Below are 24,465 nucleotides of genomic sequence, written 5' to 3' on the forward strand. Positions count from 1 at the left end.
CGGTCAATCCTTGACCTATGTCTCCGCTCCTCACCTCGAGGAGATCTCCACTATCACAACCAGGTTTTTTATGCTCACCCGAATAACGTTTACACCTCACACTCGGTTTTCTAGTTCACCGAAAACTTTACAATCTCACACTCTTACAATCCCACTTTACACCCTCTAGGTGTTGGTCTCTAGCCCGTGTCTCCCTCAAGTGATCGGAATTACGACCTATCTCTAGGCTTTACTACAGACGACACTCCTCTTGGGACAATTCCGTCTCTCACCATACACTCTTCTCGGTATACAAGTGTATTACAAAGTATATCTCATAATAAAGACACGGTAACAATATTTGTTCTCTATAATAGATGAGAACTCTATGAAAGCTCACTCTCAATGTCACAATCTCACAACCCCAAATTATACTATGTATGCAAATATAATAAGCTCAATGGTTGTGTGTGAACAAAGAGATATATTCAAAACAAGTCTAAACTCAATTAAAATCTAGCTTATGGAAATTATAATCAAAACAATAAATTGCTAGAGATTGAGTTTAAGAAACACTTCTCTAAGACAAGAGAGATGGAGATATGAAGTTGAAAGCTCAAACCCAAGTTGATCTCCTCTTCTTGTGAAATAATCTTCACAAAACTAATTTTGTAAACAAACACTTAAACGAACTTAAACCACACTTAAAAACTTGTTTAGAAACTCTCTTAGCTAGTTGGGAATGATAAATGTAATGTGGTATATATAGGGTAGAAGAAACTACCCAAGAAAACCCCCAATAACCCACTAAAAACAAAAATCAGTAAGTTACCGTTATTGTACAACGGTAACATTGACGGTCGACCGTGGCTACTGTAGTGGTCGACTGCAAGAACCAAAAATGCTCTCTAGACATTTGGCGGTCGACCTCCGAGACCAATCCGATCGACCATGGTACTGTAGCAAACATGTACAAACAGTTTCCACAGTTCTGGAAATATGCGTAGCTGGTTTTATAAAATTAATTAAAAATATCAAATCAACTCTAACAATTATGAAATTTTGAGAAAAGTTTCTACACATGTAGATGAACATGTTAGAGTAATAATTTCTAAAATATCACTTCCTATTTATGAGAAATAATTATTTGAACACAGATATTATAGTTTCTGAAAAACTGCTAAAAACTTATTTTAGTAAATTCAATTAAAAATAACAAAACAACTCCAAAATTAGTAAAAATGGGGAAAATATTTGTATATATGAAGATAAACATGTAAACAAGGAAATTTTTCAAATTGCATTTCTCAATTATGAAAACTTATCTGTTTTGCAAAAGCATGCACATATATGAACTTATTAAAACTTAATTTTGACAAAACGAGTTCAAACAAGTTTAAAACTTATTTTAAATGGATTAATGGACTTTATAAAAGATGTAAACTAGTTATATTAAGTCAATAATCCAAAAACATATTATTATCTGAAATGGATGCATAATAGTCAATAAATCAAGAAAACGTGTACGTGCACCATTTGAGCTTAAAGCATAAGCACACAAAGCATAAATCTAAACTAACATACCCAAGGCAATTGATCTTCATTAAGCTCGTCTTGATTGCGGATGAAGCTTGAACTTGAATTGACTTGAATTGCATAGCTTCACTCCACTATTCCGCCAACCTCCTTTGGATATGATCGTGAAAGCTCTAGTCCATCCAACTTCCAATATATTGTTTGTCCATAATAAATACAAAAACACAAACACTAGACAAACAATATTAGTAGTAAATTGTTTGTTAAACATCATCAAAATAAAAAGACCAACACTTAGTAGACGAGAATAACTTCGCTGATAGTCTTCACCTAGGTGGACCCGAAGTTAGGCAACCCCGACATCCACCCCCGTATAATCATCAACCCCCTCCAGTTCATTCCCCTCCAAATCAACCACGTCCAAATCAACCCCCTTCATATCAACCCCCTCCGCATCAACCTCCTCAATATTAACCCCCTCCACTCCTTCGATAACTTCCAATCAAACCCTTCCCCATGATGATTACAGTGATGACGGAGCGGACTATGGTCACCAATTTGAAGGGCCATGATATGATAATGTTTCGAGTGAAGAGGAAAGAGATCAACCTTATGGTAGAGGTCAGGGTAGAGGCTACAATCCTCGTTACAACTACCATCGACAAGGCCGATATCATAAGGACCAATACTATCGGATGAAGGTAGAGCTTCCTTCCTTCCGAGGAAATCTGGACATAGAGATTTTCTTAGATTGGCTCTACGAAGTAAAGAAGTTCTTTGAGATGGCTAATGTACCTGAAGCAAACCAGGTGAAGTTTGTAGCATATAGTCTCAAAGGAGGAGCCACGGCATGGTAGGATCAAACTCAAAACACTAGGAGATAACAAAGCATGCAACCAGTGCAAGTTTTGCGTAGCATGAAGCAGCTACTACGTGCAAGATTTCTACCACCCGACTATCAACAAATCCTCTACAACCAGTTATAGCAATGCCATCAAGGAGTCAGATCAGTAAGCGCCTATACCAAAGAGTTCTTCCGTCTTACTTCTCATTACGATTTGTCTATGAGCATGGAACAACTCGTAGGAAAATATATTGGTGGTTTGAAGTATTCGATTCAAGAGGAGGTGGTCATCCATAATGTGTACTCTGTGGACGAAGCTCACAATATGGCTCTAAAGGAGGAAAAATTGGCCTCCAAGACACCACCTTTTAAGCGAACTGTTTGGTGGAAAATTTGTAATAAGAAAAAAAATGAAAGAATCGTATTTGATTTATTCTCTCTAACTGCTTAGAAAAAGAATGATTACAACCCTCTCAATCTCGATTACAATTGGATTTCCTGATTACGAAAGAGAGGAGAATTGATCTGAATTCTCCCCTTTATTTAATTTTGGGTTCTTTACGGTGGCGATGGAGTGCCTCCCTTGAATGTTCACGTCGAGTTTGCTCTTCGTTGACGATCCGAACGTCTTGATTCGCTGGAACGGTATCTCCTCCTCATGATTAGACGCTGTGGAGAACTTGCGTGGTAAGTTTGAAACTCTGAACGAGTTTAAACTCTTAAAAAAGAGTTGATTTAACCAAAAATCGGTTTGACAAGCCAAGTATGAAAACTCCAAGGAACTTTGTTACTGCAGCAATTCCCCTCCCAAAAAGCCAGCCCCGAATCCTTCTTCTCTACCAAGTCGAAGGACCAAATCCGAGAACCAAAAAGAAGGCTGAATCCGAGAGCCCAATCTTCCGCCCGAACTCAGTTGAGTTTTTTCCTATTTATAGGAGATTAAGGAGTGTAACCGCCCCTTAAATCACTCATAAGTGGGGTATAACCATCCTCAAATTGTGGGAAACGATTTTAGAACCGTTCAGCTCATGTTGAATGAGTCAAACAACGCCCAAGTTGGCATTCAGGATCCTAACTCCGCATCTTAGGATTGGAGACGCGGAGTTGGGTACCCCCTGGGTGTTGAAAAACGCAAGGGTCGCCTGTGTTTTGGAGTCTGAAGGTTGGAAACGCGGGGGTCGCCTGCGTTTTATTTGCTGAAGGTTGGAAACGCGGGGGTCATCCGCGTTTCAAGAATTAAAACACGAGGGTGAATTCCACGTTTTAGAAGGAGCTAATGACTTATAGCTTCTTCTATAGAGCGTTACAAAGACCATTGTTCAGTAATCTTCATCTTGGTTCGTCGAAAATATGAGAGTCGTCAGATTGTAACTCCATATGTTGATTGTGAAGGCTGTTGATTAGAGCTTTCATCAGTTATTACGAAGGTCGTCAGATTGTAACCTTCATCGATCTACGTGAAAGTCTTCAAATTGTAACCTTCTGGTAGTAGTCAGATTGTAACTTTTATCATCGGTGTTTGATGGGGATTGGCTATCTGTTGTGATTTTTAGACAGCCTACACAAACCGATCAGGGAAGTTCGGCCGAAAAGGGAAGAGGAGAGTCGGCAGAGCCAAGGACGACTGATCGGTCTAATCCTCCACGATCAGCCGAGCGGTTGACAAATCAACCACCGTCCCAGACGATTCAATCAAATCAGTATGCCAAGCCGACCGTAGGGAAGTATTTCCGATGTCGATCTCCAACCAGGGCATAAGTCCAACGAGTGCCCGCAACGGCTGAAAGTCAATCTTGCAGATTATGAAAAGGCTGAGGATGGGCACACAACATCTGAAGAAGAGTACGAGGAAGAGGTTGCCAAGGTTGAGGACGACAATGTGTCATGCGTTATAGGATGTCACTATCTCCAATTTGCCAGTGAATCCCCTTCTTCCCATATGAGGTTCAGCGGAAAGACCCTTTAAATAGGGGGGGGGGTATCAACCCAATAAAACTGAGGGTTTTATGTTATAAACAGGGGAATGTTGTTAGGATATGTGAAGCCTAACTATCAGGCATGCCCTACACTTCAGAATGAAGAGGAACAAAGCTGGAACAGGATGAACAGGATCGACGATGGCGAAGTTCAAGCAAAATGACGAAGGATGTACTTTTCGTAATCGGTCGACCGAGCAGGGCGGCGGCGACCGCCTATGTGCACAGCGGGTGCACAGGCCAGGGAACTTGTCGCGGTCGACCGAGGTGGCTGCAGGTCGACCGCTAAATCAGAGAGCAACCCAACTTTCTGTCTTCGTCGGGTTCGACCGGCATGCGCTGCGGTCGACCGCCAAAAGTCAGAGAGCCAGGCCGATTTCGAAGCAATAACATAATGCGTCGACCGGATGTGGTGCGGCGGTCGACCGGAGTCGGGTTTTGGCCCAGATTCGAATTTTGACCTGTTTTGATCTGTTTCCTTTTTTACTTGTTAAACCCTTAAGTTTATAAAAGGGTTGATTAGGGCATGATGTATTAAGACGAAAAATAGTGAATTTTTCTCCTGCGACGACCGTGGACATAGTTTCTCACATTGAGAAGCGAACCACGTAAATCTTGTGTGTTTGAGATTATTTGATTTTCTCTCTTCTCTCCTAAATCTCTATTTCCAAATCGCATCAGGGGGGTTGTGCATCCCCAACAAGTGGTATCAGAGCGACCAGGTTCGGCGCGAGCGATTTGAGGTCAGAGATAATGGGATCTGAGAAGGAAACATCCAAGATTGAGAAGTTTGATGGAACAAACTTCGGGTTCTGGAAGATGCAGATGGAGGACTACCTCTATTAGAAGGATTTATACCTACCATTGGGAGAGAAGTCGACGGATATGAAAGATGCGGATTGGAAGCTATTGGATCGAAAGGCCCTTGGAGCGATCAGGTTGACCTTATCTAAATCAGTAGCGTTCAACATCAAGAATCAGAATACGATGACGGATCTCATGGCGGTGTTGTCCAGTATGTATGAGCAGCCCTCTACGGCGAATAAGGTACATCTCATTAAAAAGTTGTTTAATTTGAGGATGTCCGAGAGCCAGAAATTCAAGGAACACCTGAACGAGTTTAACGAGATCATGGATCAATTAAACTCAGTCAATATTCAGTTTGACGATGAAATCCAAGCCCTCTTGATACTTGGTCAATTACCCGTCAGTTGGAAGGGTACCGTTATCTCGATTAGCGGATCATGTGGCAAATCAAAACTGAAGTTTTCAGAGGTGGTGGACATGATTATGACTGAGGAGATTAGAAGGCAAGAGGAAGGGATTTCTAATTCAGGATCGGCATTGAATCTTGAGAGCAGAGGAAGAAACAGAAACAGAAACAGAGGAAATAGCCGTGGAAGACCTAACTCGAGGAACGGAAGGTCAAAGTCCAGGAACCGCAAGGGTAAGAAGGAGATCGATTACTGGAATTGTGGTAAGTTTGGCCACTATGAAAATCAGTGCCGAGAACCCAAGAAGGTCAAGGAGAACAAGACTGAAGCGAACGTGGCCTCAGGAGAATCAGATGATGCCCTGATCTGTTCGTTGGAAAGCAAGACTGAATCGTGGGTGCTGGATTCAGGAGCTTCGTTTCATGCTACCTCAAATAGAGATTTATTTGAGAACTACGTTTCAGGAAACCTAGGAAAAGTCTATCTTGGTGATGATCAGCCTTGTGATATTGTTGGCAAAGGAGTCGTGCAAATCAAGCTCAATGGGTCTACATGGAAGCTGAGCGATGTGAGACATGTTCCTAGCTTGAGGAAAAATCTGATTTCCATAGGACAATTGGCAAAAGAGGGATACGTTTCAACCTTCGCATGTGATACATGGAAGGTTACAAAGGGATCCATGGTTGTTGCCCGTGGTACGAAGACTGGATCTCTCTACATGACGATAGATGCACGAGGTTCCATTGCAGTGACTGAAAGTAATGAAGACCCAAATTTATGGCACCAGAGGCTAGATCACATGAGTAGCAAAGGCCTAAAGGTTATGCAATCGAATGGGAAGTTACCAAGTTTGAGATCGGCTGATATTGATTTATGTGAAAGCTGCATTCTTGGGAAACAAAAGAGAATAAGCTTCAAAAGGGTTGGCAGAACTCCTAAAGAAGAGAAGCTTGAGTTAGTTCACACAGATGTGTGGGGTCCAGCATCAGTTACATCCACCGGTGAAAGGTTATATTTTGTAACCTTCATAGATGATCACTCGAGGAAAACTTGGGTCTACTTCATGAAACACAAATCAGAAGTGTTTGAAGTCTTCAAAAGATGGAAGGCTATGGTAGAGAACGAGACCGGTTTGAAGATCAAGAAGCTTCGTTCTGACAACAGCGACGAGTATGAAGACTCAGAGTTCAAGAAGTTCTGTTATGACAGCGGCATTAGATTAGAGAGGACAGTGCCAGGTACACCCCAGCAGAATGGCGTAGCAGAACGCATGAACAGAACATTGACTGAGAGAGCCAGAAGTATGCGGTTACAAGCAGGTTTTCCAAAGTAATTCTGGACAGAAGCAGTCAACACAGCTGCCTACTTGATCAACCGGGGACCATCAGTGCCTTTGGAGCACAAAATACCTGAAGAATTATGGAGTGGAAAGCAGGTAAACCTTTCTCACCTGAGAGTATTTGGATGTGTTTCATATGTACATCTGAGTGATCACACTAGAAGCAAATTCGATCCTAAGTCCTTAAAATGTTTCTTTGTTGTCTATGGCGGCGATGAGTTTGGCTACAAGTTCTGGGATGAGCAGAACAAGAAAATCATCAGAAGCAGGGATGTGGTCTTTAACGAATCAGTCCTCTACAAAGACCGTGATGTCGTTCAGCCCACTAGTACGATGCAGAGTGATCCTACATATTTCGAATCAGATGATGATGCCTCAGATGGAGGCAATCCCGAAGCTAGTTCTGATGAAGAAGAAGAGTTGATGGATGAGACCACTTCAGAGGGGGCAGATGAAGATGGAGAGACTATTTTGCCCGTCAGAGAGTTGAGGCGGTCAGCTAGAGTCCCCAAGCCCAATCTAAAGTATCCATCACTACAGCCCAGAGCTCATCTTAACTACCTATTATTGAGTGACGGTGGAGAACCAAAAAGTTATGATGAGGCCCTTCGAGTGGATGATGCGAGCAAGTGGGAGCTCGTCATGAAAGATGAAATAAAATCCTTGAACACCAACAAGACATGGGAACTTGCGAAGCTACCAACGGGGAAAAAGGCCTTGAGCAATAAATGGGTGTACAGAATCAAAGAGGAACATGATGGTTCCAAGAGATACAAGGCCAGATTGGTGGTTAAAGGATTTCAGCAGAGAGAAGGAGTTGATTACACAGAGATCTTCTCTCCAGTAGTCAAACTAACTACCATCAGAACAGTCCTGAGTATTGTTGCAGCTGAAGATCTACATCTCGAGTAGCTAGATGTAAAGACAGCTTTCATCCACGGTGATCTAGAGGAAGAGATATATATGCAGCAGCCAGAGGGTTTTACTCAGAAGGGAAAAGAGAAGATTGTATGCAGATTGAAGAAGAGCTTGTACGGCCTAAAACAAGCTCCAAGGCAATGGTACAAAAAGTTCGATGGATTCATGCACAGGAACGGTTACTCCAGGTGCAATGCTGATCATTGCTGTTTCGTCAAAGAGTTTGACAAAAGTTACATCATCCTGCTCCTATATGTCGACGACATGCTTGTAGCCGGTTCAGATATGAGAGAGATCAAGAAGCTGAAGAAGCAGCTGTCGAGTGAGTTCGACATGAAGGACCTAGGCGCAGCAAAGCAGATATTGGGAATGAAGATTAGCAGAGACAAACTCTTAGGCACACTACGACTATCTCAGCCCGAGTATATTCGACGGGTGCTTGAGAGATTCGGGATGAGCGGTGCTAAGGCCGTTAACACACCGTTAGCTAGTCATTTCAAATTGACTAAGGAGCAGTGTCCCGAGACTGATGAAGAGAAAGACTACATGGCTAAGGTTCCATATGCTTCAGCCATTGGAAGCCTTATGTACGCCATGGTATGCACGAGACCTGACATTGCCCATGCAGTGGGAGCTGTGAGCAGATTCATGTCAGATCCAGGAGAGCAGCACTGGGAAGCAGTAAAGTGGATTCTGAGATACCTGCGAAGTACAATAGAAGATTTTTTATGCTTCAGAAGAGGCAAGTTAGTTCTGCAGGGTTTTGTTAATGCAGACTATGCTGGTGAGATAGACCAGAGAAGGAGCACTACAGGATATGTATTCACTTTGAGCTCTACAGCTATTAGTTGGGTTTCTCAGTTACAGAAGATCATTGCTTTATCAACGACAGAGGCTGAATATGTTACTGTGACAGAGGCAAGCAAGGAGATGATTTGGTTACAGGGTTTCTTGGAGGAGCTGGGACAGAAGAGTGAGAAGAGTGTCTTACATTGTGATAGCCAGAGCGCAATTCATTTGGCGAAGAATCCCGCTTTTCATGCAAGGACCAAACACATACAGGTCCGCTACCACTTCATAAGATCAGCGTTGGACGAGGACATGTTGGAACTTGTGAAGATTCAAGGAAGCAAGAACCCAGCTGATATGCTTACCAAGGTTGTCACTACAGAGAAACTGAAGTTGTGTTCAACTTCAGTTGGCCTCAGCACTTGATGAAATGGAGGCCGTCGCCGCAGAGAGAGCTGAAAGAGATTGATAGTTAGTCTCCAAGTGGGAGATTGTTAGGATATGTAAAGCCTAACTATCAGGCATGCCCTACACTTCAGAATGAAGAGGAACAAAGTTGGAACAGGATGAACAGGATCGACGATGGCGAAGTTCAAGCAAAACGACGAAGGAGGCATTTTTCTGCATCGCGGTCGACCGAGCAGGGCGCGGCGGTCGACCGCCTATGTGCACAGCTGGGTGCACGGCGGTCGACCGGAGTCGGGTTTTGGCCCAGATTCGAATTTTGACCTGTTTTGATCTGTTTCCTTTTTTACTTGTTAAACCCTTAAGTCTATAAAAGAGTTGATTAGGGCATGATGTATTAAGACGAAAAATAGTGAATTTTTCTCCTGCGGCGGCCGTGGACGTAGTTTCTCACATTGAGAAGCGAACCACGTAAATCTTGTGTGTTTGAGATTGTTTGATTTTCTCTCTTCTCTCCTAAATCTCTATTTCCAAATCGCATCAGGGGGGTTGTGCATCCCCAACAAATGTTACTACCAACCTGTGTGCCAATTTTCAATTCAAGAGCTTTGTGATGATGCATATAAACACAGAAAAATATGAAAATGAGGGCATATTATCACTTCATAAGATTACTACGCAGTGGATACCGGTAATACTAAATCACAATGAAGGAGGAACTAGGTGCTGATTGAAAGTGCAAATATCTTGCTAATTACTTCATTTGTGGTTTTGGAAATGACAGTTTGTCCAAATCTTATAATATCTGAAACAGAAAGAACCTGCTAGACTATGTACTCTTCCAGGTTACCATTGATTCAAGAGCAACACAGCAGAAATTATCTTGATTGTCTCTTCTAAGCCTCGAGACTTACACTGTTATTGTCCTCATGCGTCCTTGAATCTTTAAGCTAGCAGACAACCGCAAAGGGAGAGAGAATTTTGGGTCTCAGATTACCAACACGGTATGGTTCCATAATTTGCGTAAAACTGTAACATTCAATTGTGTTTTCTTTATAGTGGAGGGGCTGTAACTATGCGACATTAGAAAAGTCATTGTTTGTCTGTAGGCCATGGGCACCGTCCAAATTGATCATGTGTTTGGTGGTTGATTATAACTTCAGGTTTGAAGACTTGGTTGTGAATAAAGTTTCAATTAAGCTGGTGGTGCGTTGGCCGAGGATGGAGAGTGCTGAATTATGAGCCACCATAATTGAAGTTTCACATCAAATGGAAGCATCTGCAAGTGTGCTTAATGAGTCGGGCCTTCATCTTGGGTCACAGTTGGGAGCAAGAGTGTACAGCCAGTTATGTCAAAATACTCTGAAGTCAAGAAAATGAATACTTTTCTGCATGGATAAATCAGTGTTTTTTATCTAATTTTTTTTTGTTGAACTCCTTCGTGAGATTGATTCAGCTAGAAAAACCACAGTAAATCAATTTATTTATTATCATAGAAGACTAAAACAATCAGATACTCTGAGGAGGTGCAAACCTTCCACTTTGCGGGAATTGGGGACTTGAGGAGGATATGGTGCGATACATTCTCAACAGTTCTTGACATTTTGCAAGGGTTGGGGGAATTAGAAAATTCTCAACGGTTCGTGGTATATTTCTATCTGTAACTCTCAACTAATTACACAAAGTAGCGGACTAAAAGGTTACCATTAGTTATACATCTTTGTTGGTTCTACTAATATATGCTGTAGACAAATGATCTCATGGGATTTATTATTTATATCCATATAGTTATGCAGTTGCATATTTGGGTTTACCTATCCAGTATAGGACTTTGGCTTTGTGTTTTCAGCGGTGAATTTAGACAAAAATGTTTGCGAATCATGATGGCAGGTTTTCTATGTTTCTACTATGAAATCGACATATTGGGCTTGGGTGTTCTCTATAGATAATGATGATGTCTTCTTCTTGAAACTTGCAACCTCGGCCGTAGGTACACCTTAAAAGCCTTTTCTTGAATGGCTTGAAATCCATTTGTTAGTTGAGTGAATTTACCGTATAGCATGTTGATGTGAATCATATCAGAATATGAAGAAAATGTACTTTGGGATAATTGACCCAATAAAAACTTCCGTAAGATCTATATTGATTTTAAGATAGGCAACTGTGCACCTGCTACAGAGTGTCATTCTTACCCATTTACGCCTGTAACATTCAATGTGACCCCCCCTCCTCGTGGCCCACCACCAAAAAAAAAAAAAACACCCACCCACACACACTCACAGAGGCAGAAAAAGAAAAAGAAAGAAATATCCTTATACCGATCACCATTTCAACAAAACAAAAAAAATGAGAAACAGAATATAATTGTTAGTCTAAGTGTGTAGACCCGAAGCTGCAATCGAAAAGACGAAGAAAACAGTCAGAAGACTGTGTGGTCGACCGCTGTGGCAAATCCGGTCGACCGCGTGCACTGCAGGAGACTGAGAAGAAATTTTCGTTCTGGTCGGTCGATCGGCGTGGCCGCTGCGGTCGACCGCAAATGTGCACAGGACACTGTAATTATTTTTCGCTCTGGCCAGTCGACCGACCTTGGTAAAGCGGTCGACCGCGACGCTGTTTCCTTGTTTCCTATTCTGTTTAGGAATTCTGTTTGGCTGGGGTTTGTTATAAATACCCAAACGTTTTTAGGGTTTGTAAGACACGAAAAAAAGAGCTTTTTGACTGCAAAAAAGAGAGAGAATCTCAGAGAGATAAAACCCTAATTTGAGAGCTTGTATTCTTCTTCAATTAATAAAAGAGATTGTGTGGTGTGGCTCCCGAGGACGTAGGCACGTTGCCGAAGCTCGTTAAATCTGTGTGTTTGTCTCCTTTACTATTTTTGTAAGGTTAGATCTTTATTTGTGGTATTATTCCTACTTTCCTACTTTCAACACAAGGTCCGGAAGGGCAAGGGTTCGATTGATTGTTTCGAATCCCCAACAACTGGTATCAGAGCTTCGTTTAGCAATTTGTGTGAAAGCCATGGCAGAGGAAAACAAATCAAAGGTCGAGAAGTTTGACGGTTCAGACTTCGCCTACTGGAAGTCGCAGATGGAGGACTATCTGTACCAGAAAAACTTGTATCGCCCGCTGATGGGCAAGGAAAAGGGGCAGAAGAAAGAGAAGTCAGATGGTGATTGGGAGGTACTGGATAGGAAGGCTCTAGGGCAAATCCGGTTGTCGCTCGCCAAATCAGTAGCCCACAATATTCTGAAGGAGAAGACGACGGTGGGGCTTATGGAAGCGCTCGCGAAGATGTACGAGCAACCGTCGGCAGCAAACAAGGTGCATCTAGTCAAAACTCTTTTCAACCTCAAGATGGCAGAAGGACGGTCCTTCACGATGCACCTCAGCGAGTTCAACACGATAGTTGATCAACTTATCTTCGTGGACATCACGTTCGATGACGAAGTGCAGGCCCTTCTACTACTATCGCAGTTGTCGAATAGTTGGGCAGGTTGTGTGACGGCAATCAGCAATTCGGCGGGGAAGGAGAAGTTGAAGCTGAATGAGGTTGTTAGCATGATTCTATCCGAGGAGGTTAGAAGAAAATCGTCCGAATCAGAAGGTTCAGGTTCAGCCCTAAGTTTCGAGCAGAGAGACAGAAGCCAGAAGAAAGGAAACCAGAACAGGAATCGGACGAAATTAGTAAAGAAAAGGTCAAACTCAAAGGTTAGAACCATCAAAAGGAAGTATTAGAACTGCGGCCAGGAGGGCCATATGTCTTCGGTCTGTAAAGCACTAAAGAAAGATGCGGGTGAGCAGGAGGCTCATATCATGCAGGATGCCTTGATCCTTGCTATGGATAGCGATTTTGATTCTTGGGTCATTGACTCAGGAGCTTCTTTTCACGCCACTGCTAATAGGAAACTACTTCAGAACTATGTAGCAGGGGATTTTGGTAAAGTATATTTGGGGGACAATGAGCCTTGTAATATTGTTGGAAAGGGCGACGTTCAGATACAGATAAAGGGCTCTAAGTGGAACTTGAAGAACGAGAGACACGTGCCGAAGCTGAAGAGGAATCTTGTTTCGGTGGGACAGCTTGGAGCAGAAGGCTACGTTTCAACATTTACCGAGGATTCGTGGAAAATCTCCAACGATACGATGGTTGTTGCCCATGGTAATAAAACGAGAACTCTCTACCTCACTTCACATGCGAGTGACACCCTCGTAATTGCAGCTGACAAGGAGAGTACAGATCTGTGGCATAATAGGCTGGGACACATGAGTGAGAAGGGGATGAAAATCCTACATTCACAAGGAAAGCTAACCGGGATCGACGCCGTTGAAGTCGGAGTTTGTGAAGACTGCATCTTTGGGAAGCAGAAGAGGGTTAGTTTTCAGAAGGGTGGAAGGCCACCTAAGGCTCAGAAGCTAGAGTTGATTCATACAGATGTATGGAGCCCAGCCAGTGTGTCTTCTTTTGACGGTTCGAGATACTACGTCACCTTTATCGACGATCACTCGAGGAAGGTGTTGGTTTACTTCATGAAGCACAAGTTAGAGGTGTTCGAAATCTTCAAGAAGTGGAAGGCCATGGTCGAGAACGAGACAGATCTGAAGGTGAAGTGTTTGAGATCAGATAATAGTGGAGAAAACGAGCTGAAGGAGTTCAAGAGGTTTTGTGCTACGAATGAGATTCGTTTAGAGAGAACCACTCCAGGGACACCGCAACAGAACGGCATTGCGGAGAGAATGAATAGGACCTTGACTGAGCCTGCGCGGAGCATGCGATTACATGCAGGTCTGCCTAAGATATTTTGGGCGGATGCGGTGCATACGGCAGCCTACCTGATTAATCACGGGCCATCAGTTCCATTAGATTTTGGGATTCCAGAGGAGGTTTGGAGTGGCAAGAAGATAAATCTCTCACACTTGCGAGTATTTGGCTGCGTGGCATATGTTCATATTAGTGACCATGTTAGGGACAAGGTAGAAGCTAAGTCACTAAAGTGTACATTCATTGGATATGGTGTTGATGAGTTCGGGTATCGTCTGTGGGATGAGAAGAACAGGAAGATCATCAGGAGCCGGGATGTGATATTCAATGAGGAGGTGATGTACAAGAACAGGGACAATGCCAAGGATAGCCAAAGCAGTGGGAGCAGCACTACGGATACAGATGGATCCGAGTACATGGATTTGGAGGAACTTCCAGATAGGGGTGACGATGTCAGTTCTGACCATAGAACGGAGGAGACTACAGGTGCAGAAGCTATTACCCAGGGCGTGGAGCTTAGGAGGTCATCCAGGGTACCCAAACCAAATCCCAAATACCTCTCGTCACTTGATTATCTACTCTTAACAGATTGCGGAGAGCCGGAGTGTTATGAAGAGGCAGTGCAAGTGAGTGAATCTCAGCAGTGGGAGCATGCGATGTAGGAGGAGATGGATTCTCTACTCACTAATGAGACATGGGAGTTAGCCCAGCTACCTGCGCAGAAGAAAGCCTTACATAATAAATGGGTCTACCAGGTCAAACAAGAGAGTGATGGAAGCAAGAGGTATAAGGCCAGACTAGTCGTGAAGGGGTTTCAACAGTGGGAAGGAGTGGACTACACGGAGATATTTTCGCCTGTTGTGAAGCTCACTACCATCAGAGTGGTGTTGAGCTTGGTGGCTGCAGAAGATCTCTTTCTTGAGCAGTTGGATGTGAAAACTGTCTTTCTTCATGGTGACTTGGATGAAGAAATCTACATGAAGCAGCCTGTTGGCTTCATTGTAGAAGGAAATGAATAGATTGTGTGCAAGCTCAAGAAGAGCTTATATGGTTTGAAACAGGCTCCGAGACAGTGGTATAAGAAGTTTGATAACTTCATGCAGAACAATGGCTACAGAAGATGCAATTCGGATCATTACTGTTATTTCAAAAGGTTTGAGTCCAGCTTCATTATTTTGTTATTATATGTTGATGATATGTTAGTAGCAGGACCGTGTTTAGAGGAGATAAACAGTTTGAAGAGGCAGCTAGCAAAGAAATTTGCAATGAAGGATCTGGGTGTAGCGAAACAGATTCTAGGGATGCGAATCAGTAGGGATGAAGCTGAAGGGACATTAAGATTGAGCCAAGCTGAATACATTGAGAATGTACTTCAGAGATTCAACATGCAGAATGCTAAAGTTGTTAGCACACCCCTTGGAAGTCAGTTCAAGCTATTTGAGGAGCAATCGCCTAAAACAGATGCAGATAGAGAGCATATGAGCAGGGTGCCATATTCTTCGGCCATTGGGAGTCTCATGTACGCGATGGTTTGCACGAGGCCGGACATCGCCCATGCAGTGGGAGTTGTGAGCATATTTGCAAGCAATCCAGGGAAACAGCATTGGGAGGCCGTGAAGTGGATAATACGGTACTTGAGGGGGACAACAAACAAACCACTATGTTTTAGGAGGAAGGAGTTGGTGCTGTAGGGATACGTGGATGCGGACTTCGCCGGTGATCATGATACGAGACGAAGTACCACGGGGTATGTTTATACCTTAGCGTCGACAGCAGTGAGCTGGGTCTCACGTCTGCAGAAGATTGTGACTTTGTCTACAACCGAGGTTGAGTATGTCGCGGTGACTGAAGCAAGCAAGGAGATGATCTGGTTGAACGGATGCTTGGAAGAGTTGGATCTAAAGCAAGGGAGAGGAGTACTTTATTATGATAGCCAGAGCGCTATACATCTTGCCAAGAATCCAGTATATCATGCCAGAATGAAGCATATCGACGTACGATACCATTTCATACGCTCGTTGATCAAGGACGGAAAGTTACACTTAATGAAAATTTTGGGGAGTCAAAATCCGGCGGACATGTTGACAAAGGCAGTCACTATTGAGAAACTGGAGTTGTGCGCAACTTCAGTTGGCCTTCACGAGTAGAAGACGAAGGCGGAGCCACACTACGAGGATCGGCGCGATCGCCGGGATGTTGATTGAAGAAAGAATTTTTTAGGGAAAAGATACATGCGAAGAAGGGGAGAGTTCGGGTGAGCTCGTTGATGACGCTTTGGTCTCCAAGTGGGAGGTTGTTAGTCTAAATGTGTAGACCCGAAGCTGCAATCGAAAAGACGAAGAAAACAGTCAAAAGACTATGCGGTCGACCGCTGTGGCAGATCCGGTCGACCGCGTGCACTGCAGGAGACTGAGAAGAAATTTTCGTTCTGGTCGGTCGACCGGCGTGGCCGCTGCGGTCGACCGTAAATGTGCACAGTACACTGTAATTATTTTTCGCTCTGGCCGGTCGACCGACCTTGGTAAAGCGGTCGACCGCGACGCTGTTTCCCTGTTTCCTATTCTGTTTAGGAATTCTGTTTGGCTGGGGTTTGTTATAAATACTCAAACATTTTTAGGGTTTGTAAGACACGAAAAAGAGAGCTTTTTGACTGCAAAAAAGAGAGAGAATCTCAGAGAGATGAAACCCTAGTTTGAGAGCTTGTATTTTCCTTCAATTAATAAAAGAGATTGTATGGTGTGGCTCCCGAGGACGTAGGCACGTTGCCGAACCTCGTTAAATCTGTGTGTTCGTCTCCTTTATTATTTTTGCAAGGTTAGATCTTTATTTGTGGTATTATTCCTACTTTCCTACTTTCAACACAAGGTCCAGAAGGGCAAGGGTTCGATTGATTGTTTCGAATCCCCAACAACATTCAACCACAGCATAATGCTGAAAGCTGTTGTTTACAACTAGAATCACCATATCTGAATAATTAGCACATGGTCTTAGTGTTCGTACATAAGAGATTGAAATACTTTGCATAAATCTGCTAAAAATTAAGAACTTGGTACTGTTCAGAACATTCAATGTGAAAACCTTAAGTCATCAAATAACAACGAGAAATAATATAAATTCAACCATAAGATAATGCTGAAAGCTGTTGTTTACAATTGACATCACTATATATAGATAATTAGCACATGGAATTATCTTAGTGTTCTTACATAAAAGATTGAGAACAATTTGTGTAGTCTACTAGAATTAAGAACTCAGCACTGTTTATAAGTTTGAAGGCACTTTGCATACTGTGTATGACAGTTCCTTGAGGATAGCCATTAGCCAAGGATCCTTGTTCCATCATGATCTGAGCAGAGGACAGAATCCCCATGGTACATTCTTCTAAAACTTTTACCATATCATATAACAAACACGATATAGAGGAATTATACATGGCTTTGATTTAAAAAAAAGAACACCGTATATATTACTGCCGATACTAAGTATATTCTATTTAAATAATTAAGAATAATGATTAGGGTCTCGGGTGCTTGGGTAGTGGAGAAGGATGGGTTGTCACACCATGGTAATCGGCATTTAATATTAGCCCTTCGATATCATCACCTTCTTCTCTGCCAAAGCCTTGTTTCGTATCCAAATTCTGCACTCAATATAGAAAATATTATTCTCTTTAAAGAAAACTGACAAATTGAGATATACAGATACGGAAAGGACTATGCAAATCTACTAACCTGGACTTGTTGTTTTCCTGCAGATTCTGATGCTTGGACCCTAGTTTTCTCCTGAAGCTTCCTCCCAAAAACCTCATCACTCGTGATCAGAGCTACAGAGGTAATGGAGAAACAGAAGGCCAGCACAAAAACACATAAGATATAAACACACAGTAACTTCTTCATGTTGGTCACTGGATGAGAGCTTGTTACTATAGCTGAAGGATGAAGAGGCTATATATATAGTTGGAGGAAGCAGGCAGTTTTCATGTGAAGGAAGGAAATGAGGGGCAGCCATTAATTGAATAGTTGGATGAGAACATGACTGTGGGCATGCTTTGATTACTGCTGTATCTATGAAAGTGAAGCAGCATATAGACACCAAACTGGCCTTTATGACAAATGTCTTTTCTAGTATCTACTTGTTTTCTTGGTTGCTAGGAGTCGGATGACTAAAATTTACCATTCGATTTCAGATCAGGTTTCAGCTGGGGACCTTTTTATCTTGTTTGATCCAGATCTGGATCTGACATAAAAAGGTTATAATAAAGGCATGAAAGTGAGTTAGCCTTTGCATTTAAGCTTGAGTTCGGAGGTGGGGGCAAAGGTTGATGAATCTATATAATTAAGGCTAATAGGATCATGAGAGGCTATGATTCAATACAGAGGGCTCATATAGGATATCTATTAATTTGCGCAAATCTTTATTTTCAATCAATCAGAAACGCTCCAATGGATACCGTAATATTTGGATTTGTTTAAACCTTTGTTTGAATAATCAAATAAACTCTGCATGCTCATCTTTGGATTTGGAGTGGAGACAATTGTGCATTGCTTGAATGTCTTCTTTGTTTTGTTTATTCTTGTGTGTGTCGTTGCTGTGCGCATTAAGATAAATCGCAGTCCAGCAATCTTTGGCTTAATATGTTGTTTTGAGGATTGGCTGTTGTTGAAAATGGTGTAAATTTAGTTGGTGAGTGGTCCCTGTAGTTTAAATACCATCAATATCACATTTAAGAGCTGTCATGGATGAAACCGAAGCAACATTAACATGAAATTATTTGATTTTATGTTGCAATATGAGCATTGTTCAAGCGCTTCTTTAGTCTAAGCAGCGGCTTCTTGGTATTTTTGCTTTCATATGATGCTCTTTTAAGGGGATCGAGGATCCTTACTTATTTTTCTCAGTAGATGTATCTTTCTTGGTCTTTTTCTTTCCTTTGTAGCTTTGTCAGGTACTGAATACTTACATCCACATTACAATACGAACGCGCAATCATTTGTGATTCTCTTTTTGCCACATGAAGATGAATGAATCAAAATCTTGATGAGTAAACATGCAGACTTGATGAAAGGCTAAAAGTAGTTTCCTAATCTTTAGCAGATTGTTCTTGTAACTGTAAGCGAAGTGAGCGGGCAGTTGTGCACAAGTGAGTATGAGCGCACACTTACGGTTGTTACTTCATTCGTTGAAAACAGCAGAACTGAGACAAATTAGAGATGTAAATTCAGTGGATGCAGAGTTGCTGTTAACATTCCCATATATGTATCCGTTCTCTTCTTACTGATGTTGAGATAAATTTGGTTAGGGTTGCAATTGTTAGTTTTAATATTGAAGGAGACAGAAATTCTGAGGCGTGAAACACTTTCCTTAAAGAAATATTTGCCCCCACTTGATATTCAAAGTTGCTTCGGGTTAATGCAAATTTTCTTCCCAGAATACAACAGAAAATGAAAATTCCAGTAAGCAAATCTGGAATTTTTCTTAATTCGTTGTGAAACAAGTTTGTAATATTGCAGAAGTTTTTGATAGAAAAGATTCAGAAAAAGAATTGTTAATAGATATCTGAAAACGTAAACTATTTATAGTTTTGAAAAGGTGCTTCCAACAGTCACAACTTTTCAAAACACCCCTTGGAACAAACAACCACTTTTCAATAGTCACTTGTCTTTTCATAATTTTTAAAATTTCAAAATAACATTAAAATAAAATATATTATAAAAAATAGAACATTTAAGCGGTAGCGGCAAGCGTGCTAAGTGCGTCAAAATCGCGCATTATTCGCGCTACCCGCACGCGGGTTTAGAAGCCTACACTTTGATCCATTATTCAAAGCCCAATAAGCATTCAATGCTTTTAAACCTCTAAAAGAATGTTCAAAATTCCAATGTGGGACTATCTTGGTTTTTTACAAACAAATACTAACAACAATACAACTAAGTTAGACTTACATGCCTAATACACATATGTTCATCGATATTGTAAACCCAAGTTATCCATTGTTATCAACTTGTTACATTCCAGTATCTAATCACACGAAGTGACCGAGTTTGTCTATCTACACTGGTTATCCTGATATTACTAATTGTAATTACATAGGTGATCATGGAGCATGACGGCAGGTTAATGCTATTTGTCTTTTGTTGCCCCGGTGTTCATGTTTGATGTTGGTTAGGATTAGGATTAGAGTTAGAGGTATAATTAAGGTTAACATTAGGATAATAGCAAAGTTAGGGTTAGGGTTGTGACAAACTTTAGTTGATAATCTTTGTTATAATCCTAACCCTAAATATTAATCCTAACAACAGCTAGTAAGAACTCCAAGTCAACAAAAAGAAAAACAAACAAACAGCGGTAGCCTGCTATCGCACTCTCAGGAGTCAACCCATGTAATTACAACCGGGAACTCGATCAATGTTACACCCTAGATACATGGACTTTAGGGTTACTTATATAATTACACAATACCTCATGGGTATAGGAATGTTACTAGTCCTATTATTATACACATAATCAAACCCAAGGAATTGAAAATCACATGGTTTGCGATTCCATATTTTATAATTCAACCAATTCAAAAAATCCCTAAAAGAAATTTGTATATTTTTATTTAAAGACTCTCAGAATCTATAAATTTGAAAATTGGGTATATTATCATAGCATCAGAAATATCCCTTTGATGCAAGCATTGTGAAGATTTTATCAGCTGCCAAGATCATCTTACGTTGATGTTTAATTATTAAAAGAGCTTTTGAGATTTGGTATGTAACGAAAGAGTACATCGAGTTACGCCATACAATATGAAGCAATCAAATAAATATCGCATTTTAATGAGATATAAGACATTCACATATTGATTTAATCTAAAATAATCTTACGTTTAGACGTCAATCTGTCTGCTTTAAAAAGTAAGTTAGGCACAAATAATAACTGGGAAAACTTAGAAACGGATTGAACATGTTACTTAGAGTTATGAGACAACTTTCATTTAGGAGGAATGAACCAATAATAACTTGGAATAAGTAGGAACCAAATTTATTTTCATTGGACCTAATGAGATCTTTACTTTGAAATTGTTAAGGAAGATAAACAATGAAAGGTCTAATTCATGAGGAACTTATTTGAGGGTTATGAAATGGGAATCCAAATGTTTTCATATTCTAAGTATTTGAGTTTATAAAAGGAATAAGCAATTATAATTGCAAAAATATCATAGCTCTCTACCCGTAGCTATCACAGAATTCTAATGGGGAAAAATGAAAGAATATAAACGATGGCACAAAGTCTAGATTTGGTTTTGATTTCTTGGAGAAGAAGTCACCCAAGATGGATACAAAGACGAAGAAGAAGTAATTTTACACAAGAAGAAGACAAGAAGCAGATAACATGTTTGCTAATCATAATATAAGACTAATAATAACATACAATAGTTTTCTCTAGCTACAAGGAACAATTTTTTTTTTCTATTTCGATTGTGTACAAAGATAGCACATAACCCTTGTCTTGTCTAGTATATCCTCCTTAATGGTTAGTCTAGAGAGGTAGGCATAACTTCAAAAAAATAAAACATAAAACTCATCTTACATCTAATCATAGTAGATCTAACGTGATGTAGAGAATCAAGTTTAACCATTCATGAGAATTTTGTAGTGAAGGTTGTTGTCCCATTGTAGACGATAGATCATATGTGTGTGTGTATATATAAGAAATAAAATTTAATATTTCATGCATAATCATTAATAAAAAGAATATGGCATGAATGGGAACGAGGACACTTTGGTGATTTCAAGCTCATTTGGAGGATATTTTAGGGAAATTTTTTTTAACGTAGGACACTTTGGCACTGTTTGGCAAAGGGTTAAGGAAGAGGGATTAAGGAGAAGGGTTAACTTAGTTAATCCATTGTGAAGGGTTAAACATATTCTAATTCCGTTTGGATGCGCTAGTTTAGACAAGGGGTTAATACTTTTGTGTTTGGCAAATAAAGAAGGGATAAAGAGATTAATCTCATTAATTTTTTAAAAAATACCACTTTCGCCCTTACTGAAAATTTATAACTAATTGCCTCATTAATATTTATTTCGCGTTGTTTATCTTCTGATCAATTTTAAAGATTTGAAGCACTAATATGTAATTCAGTTAAGACACGTGGGATATTTTTTTTTTTTTGAAATAACGCTAAAATGACAATTTGGTATTATTCAATAAATGATTATTCAGAAGGTAAATTAAAATAAATTATCATTTCACTTTATTTCAGCACTAAAGAGAGATAATGAGCTAACAAAATATTATATGGCTTCTCCTCTATCAATAAACCTGGCAAAAAAAAATGATTATAAGTTTTGCTCATATAAAATTATAAAATTTGCTCATATAAAGATAGTAAAAAGATATAATTCAACCTCCTTATACTTCAATATTCGACAACTACATATTTCAATTATTCCAAAGCTGTAAAGCAATCCTGTTGCGAAGCTGCTCACCCCTTAAACTTTCATCTGCACCAACCATGTATTGGGGGTCTTCTTCCTCCTCCACCTCATCTTCATCCTCATTCATCTCTAATCCATTGAGCATATTAAAGTATTTATCATTTCCCTGATGCCTTGCAATAAAATTATGAAGAACACAACAAGCTACAACGATTTTGACTTGAGTTTTATAAGGAAATGGAGCAGCAACTTTCAAAATTTTGAATCTTTGCTTTAAAATTCCCCATGCTTTTTCCACTGCATTACGTAGTTGTGCATGTCTATGATTATATTTGTCTTTAGTATCTCGATAGGCTCTGGTTGTCCTGTTTGCAAAATCTCCAAGATGATAGCGTGATCCACGATATGGGGCGATAAATTTTGAAGTATTAGCATATCCTGAGTCAACTAAGTAAAAGTGACCTGCATATTTAAAATTATCTGACTTTAATACCAATTGATTTTTTTTAAAAAGAGAAGGAAAAATATTAAAATTTACCTTCAGGAACATTAAATTTACCATCTTCCAGTGTTGCACGGAGTACTGACATATCAGATGCTGATCCCTCCCATCCAGCAGCCACATAAAGAAAAGTATGATCAAAGGAGCACGCTGCCATTACATTTTGAGATATGAAATTCTTTCGATTACGATACCTGTTGTGTTTTTTTTTCTTCACAATTACATGAATATGAGATCCATCAATTGCTCCCAATGCTTTCTGCAAATATAAAAATATATAAGGTTCTAATGTATAGAAACATACACACAGACACATTAAAAAACCGGTGAAAAAATATATGCATTTAGCTTTACCTTGAAATATGGGAAGAAATTAGGATTCTCTCGAATTTTAGGATGAACGTCTACGTCAGCCGTTGGAAGCTGGATATAATCTTGTTTCAAAGATAAAATAGCATTAAGCACGTTATTATAATGCCCTGCTAATAGTCTCTCCATAGTTTGAATGAAATTCCAGCTATATATCGCATTTGAAAGGCCATGTGAAATTCCGTAGAGAAATATTACAAAGTTGCTTCATTGCCGCAGCATTAAATATCTAGTTTGGGCGCTTAAAGCCCATTCTTCTCAATTAGAACATTTTTTTAAAGCGCCAAAAGAAAATGGCCTCAGAAGACTCCATTCGAAACAAGAATATGAACGATCAGGCATGTCGCAAGCCAACATATCTTCTACAAGCATATGCACCAGAGAATGGTCTAGATCGACATGGTCGAGGAACCTGCCTTCATCACATTTGAATTGAATGAATGATGCTTGCGTAATCATCTCGTTCCACATGTACCTCATCCTCATCGCTTCATCATTCAAAAGCAACGTCTCCTATAAGATCATCTTCATCATCAGTGCTTCAATATCAATCAACAGCTTAAGATTGCTTGTAAAATCTTCAAATGAATTCATCTTCAAACCAAATTAAAACGAACAAATATATGACAATTCGCTTATAAAGAAATGGTAGCATATATGTTTCAAAAAACATTAACTTGCATTCATAATCAACACCTAAGAAATTTACTTCAGTGTTAACCAGTTGAACTATATCAATTTTAATATCCAGCATGTAACTCACGGCCTGTAACCACACACACGTGTGAAAAGTGTCATGCCAACAGGAAACTTAGTCATTGAACTCAATTTATTTTACTTAATACTGAACACCCACCTAACCTGTGTATTTCATAGCTAGTGTATGCAAATAACGGGTAAATTTAGAGATGGAAAGAGCTCTGCAGAAGAATAAAATTATCCTTAGTCTTTATGCGCTTTCCAAATTCAGCACATGTACCTAGACTCATATTGCCAGGATTTGACATGCACCAATTCACTTCGGATAATATCAAATATTAAAAAGACACCAAATGTTAATCTTGGTGAAACTGTGAAAGCTAGGCTTCAGCAATTCTCTGTGATGAATAAACTCAAGAAGAGAGCTCTCAGGTGATTGCTGAACATTTGTTACTGGAGGAAGCAGCTGACATAAAGGAGATGTTTTCAAAGATAGATGTAAACAATACCGGGAATATATCATTAGAAGAGCTGAAATTTGGTCTGCACAAGCTTGGTCACCAGATTCCAGATGCTGATGTTAAGCTTGGCCACCAGATTCCAGATGCTGATGTTAAGCTTGGCCACCAGATTCCAGATGCTTCTTTGTAATTTGGCTTAGGAGCCTTAATTATCTTGTTAAGGAACATATTGAAACGTAACTCATT

At 40.3% G+C, this 24,465-nt stretch overlaps 1 protein-coding gene across 1 annotated transcript; it reads right to left on the bottom strand.

The window, feature by feature from the left end:
- LOC109843746 (protein ALP1-like) lies at positions 22,164-22,895 on the bottom strand. The gene is made up of 2 exons (XM_020412702.1): positions 22,727-22,895; positions 22,164-22,650 (listed from the first exon to the last, which is right to left on the bottom strand). Exons 1-2 carry the CDS (start codon positions 22,845-22,847, stop codon positions 22,193-22,195), a joined length of 579 nt encoding a protein of 192 aa, XP_020268291.1. The 5' UTR covers positions 22,848-22,895; the 3' UTR covers positions 22,164-22,192.

This window comes from Asparagus officinalis, chromosome 5 (assembly GCF_001876935.1).
Source record: "Asparagus officinalis chromosome 5, Aspof.V1, whole genome shotgun sequence".
Taxonomy (NCBI): domain Eukaryota; kingdom Viridiplantae; phylum Streptophyta; class Magnoliopsida; order Asparagales; family Asparagaceae; genus Asparagus; species Asparagus officinalis.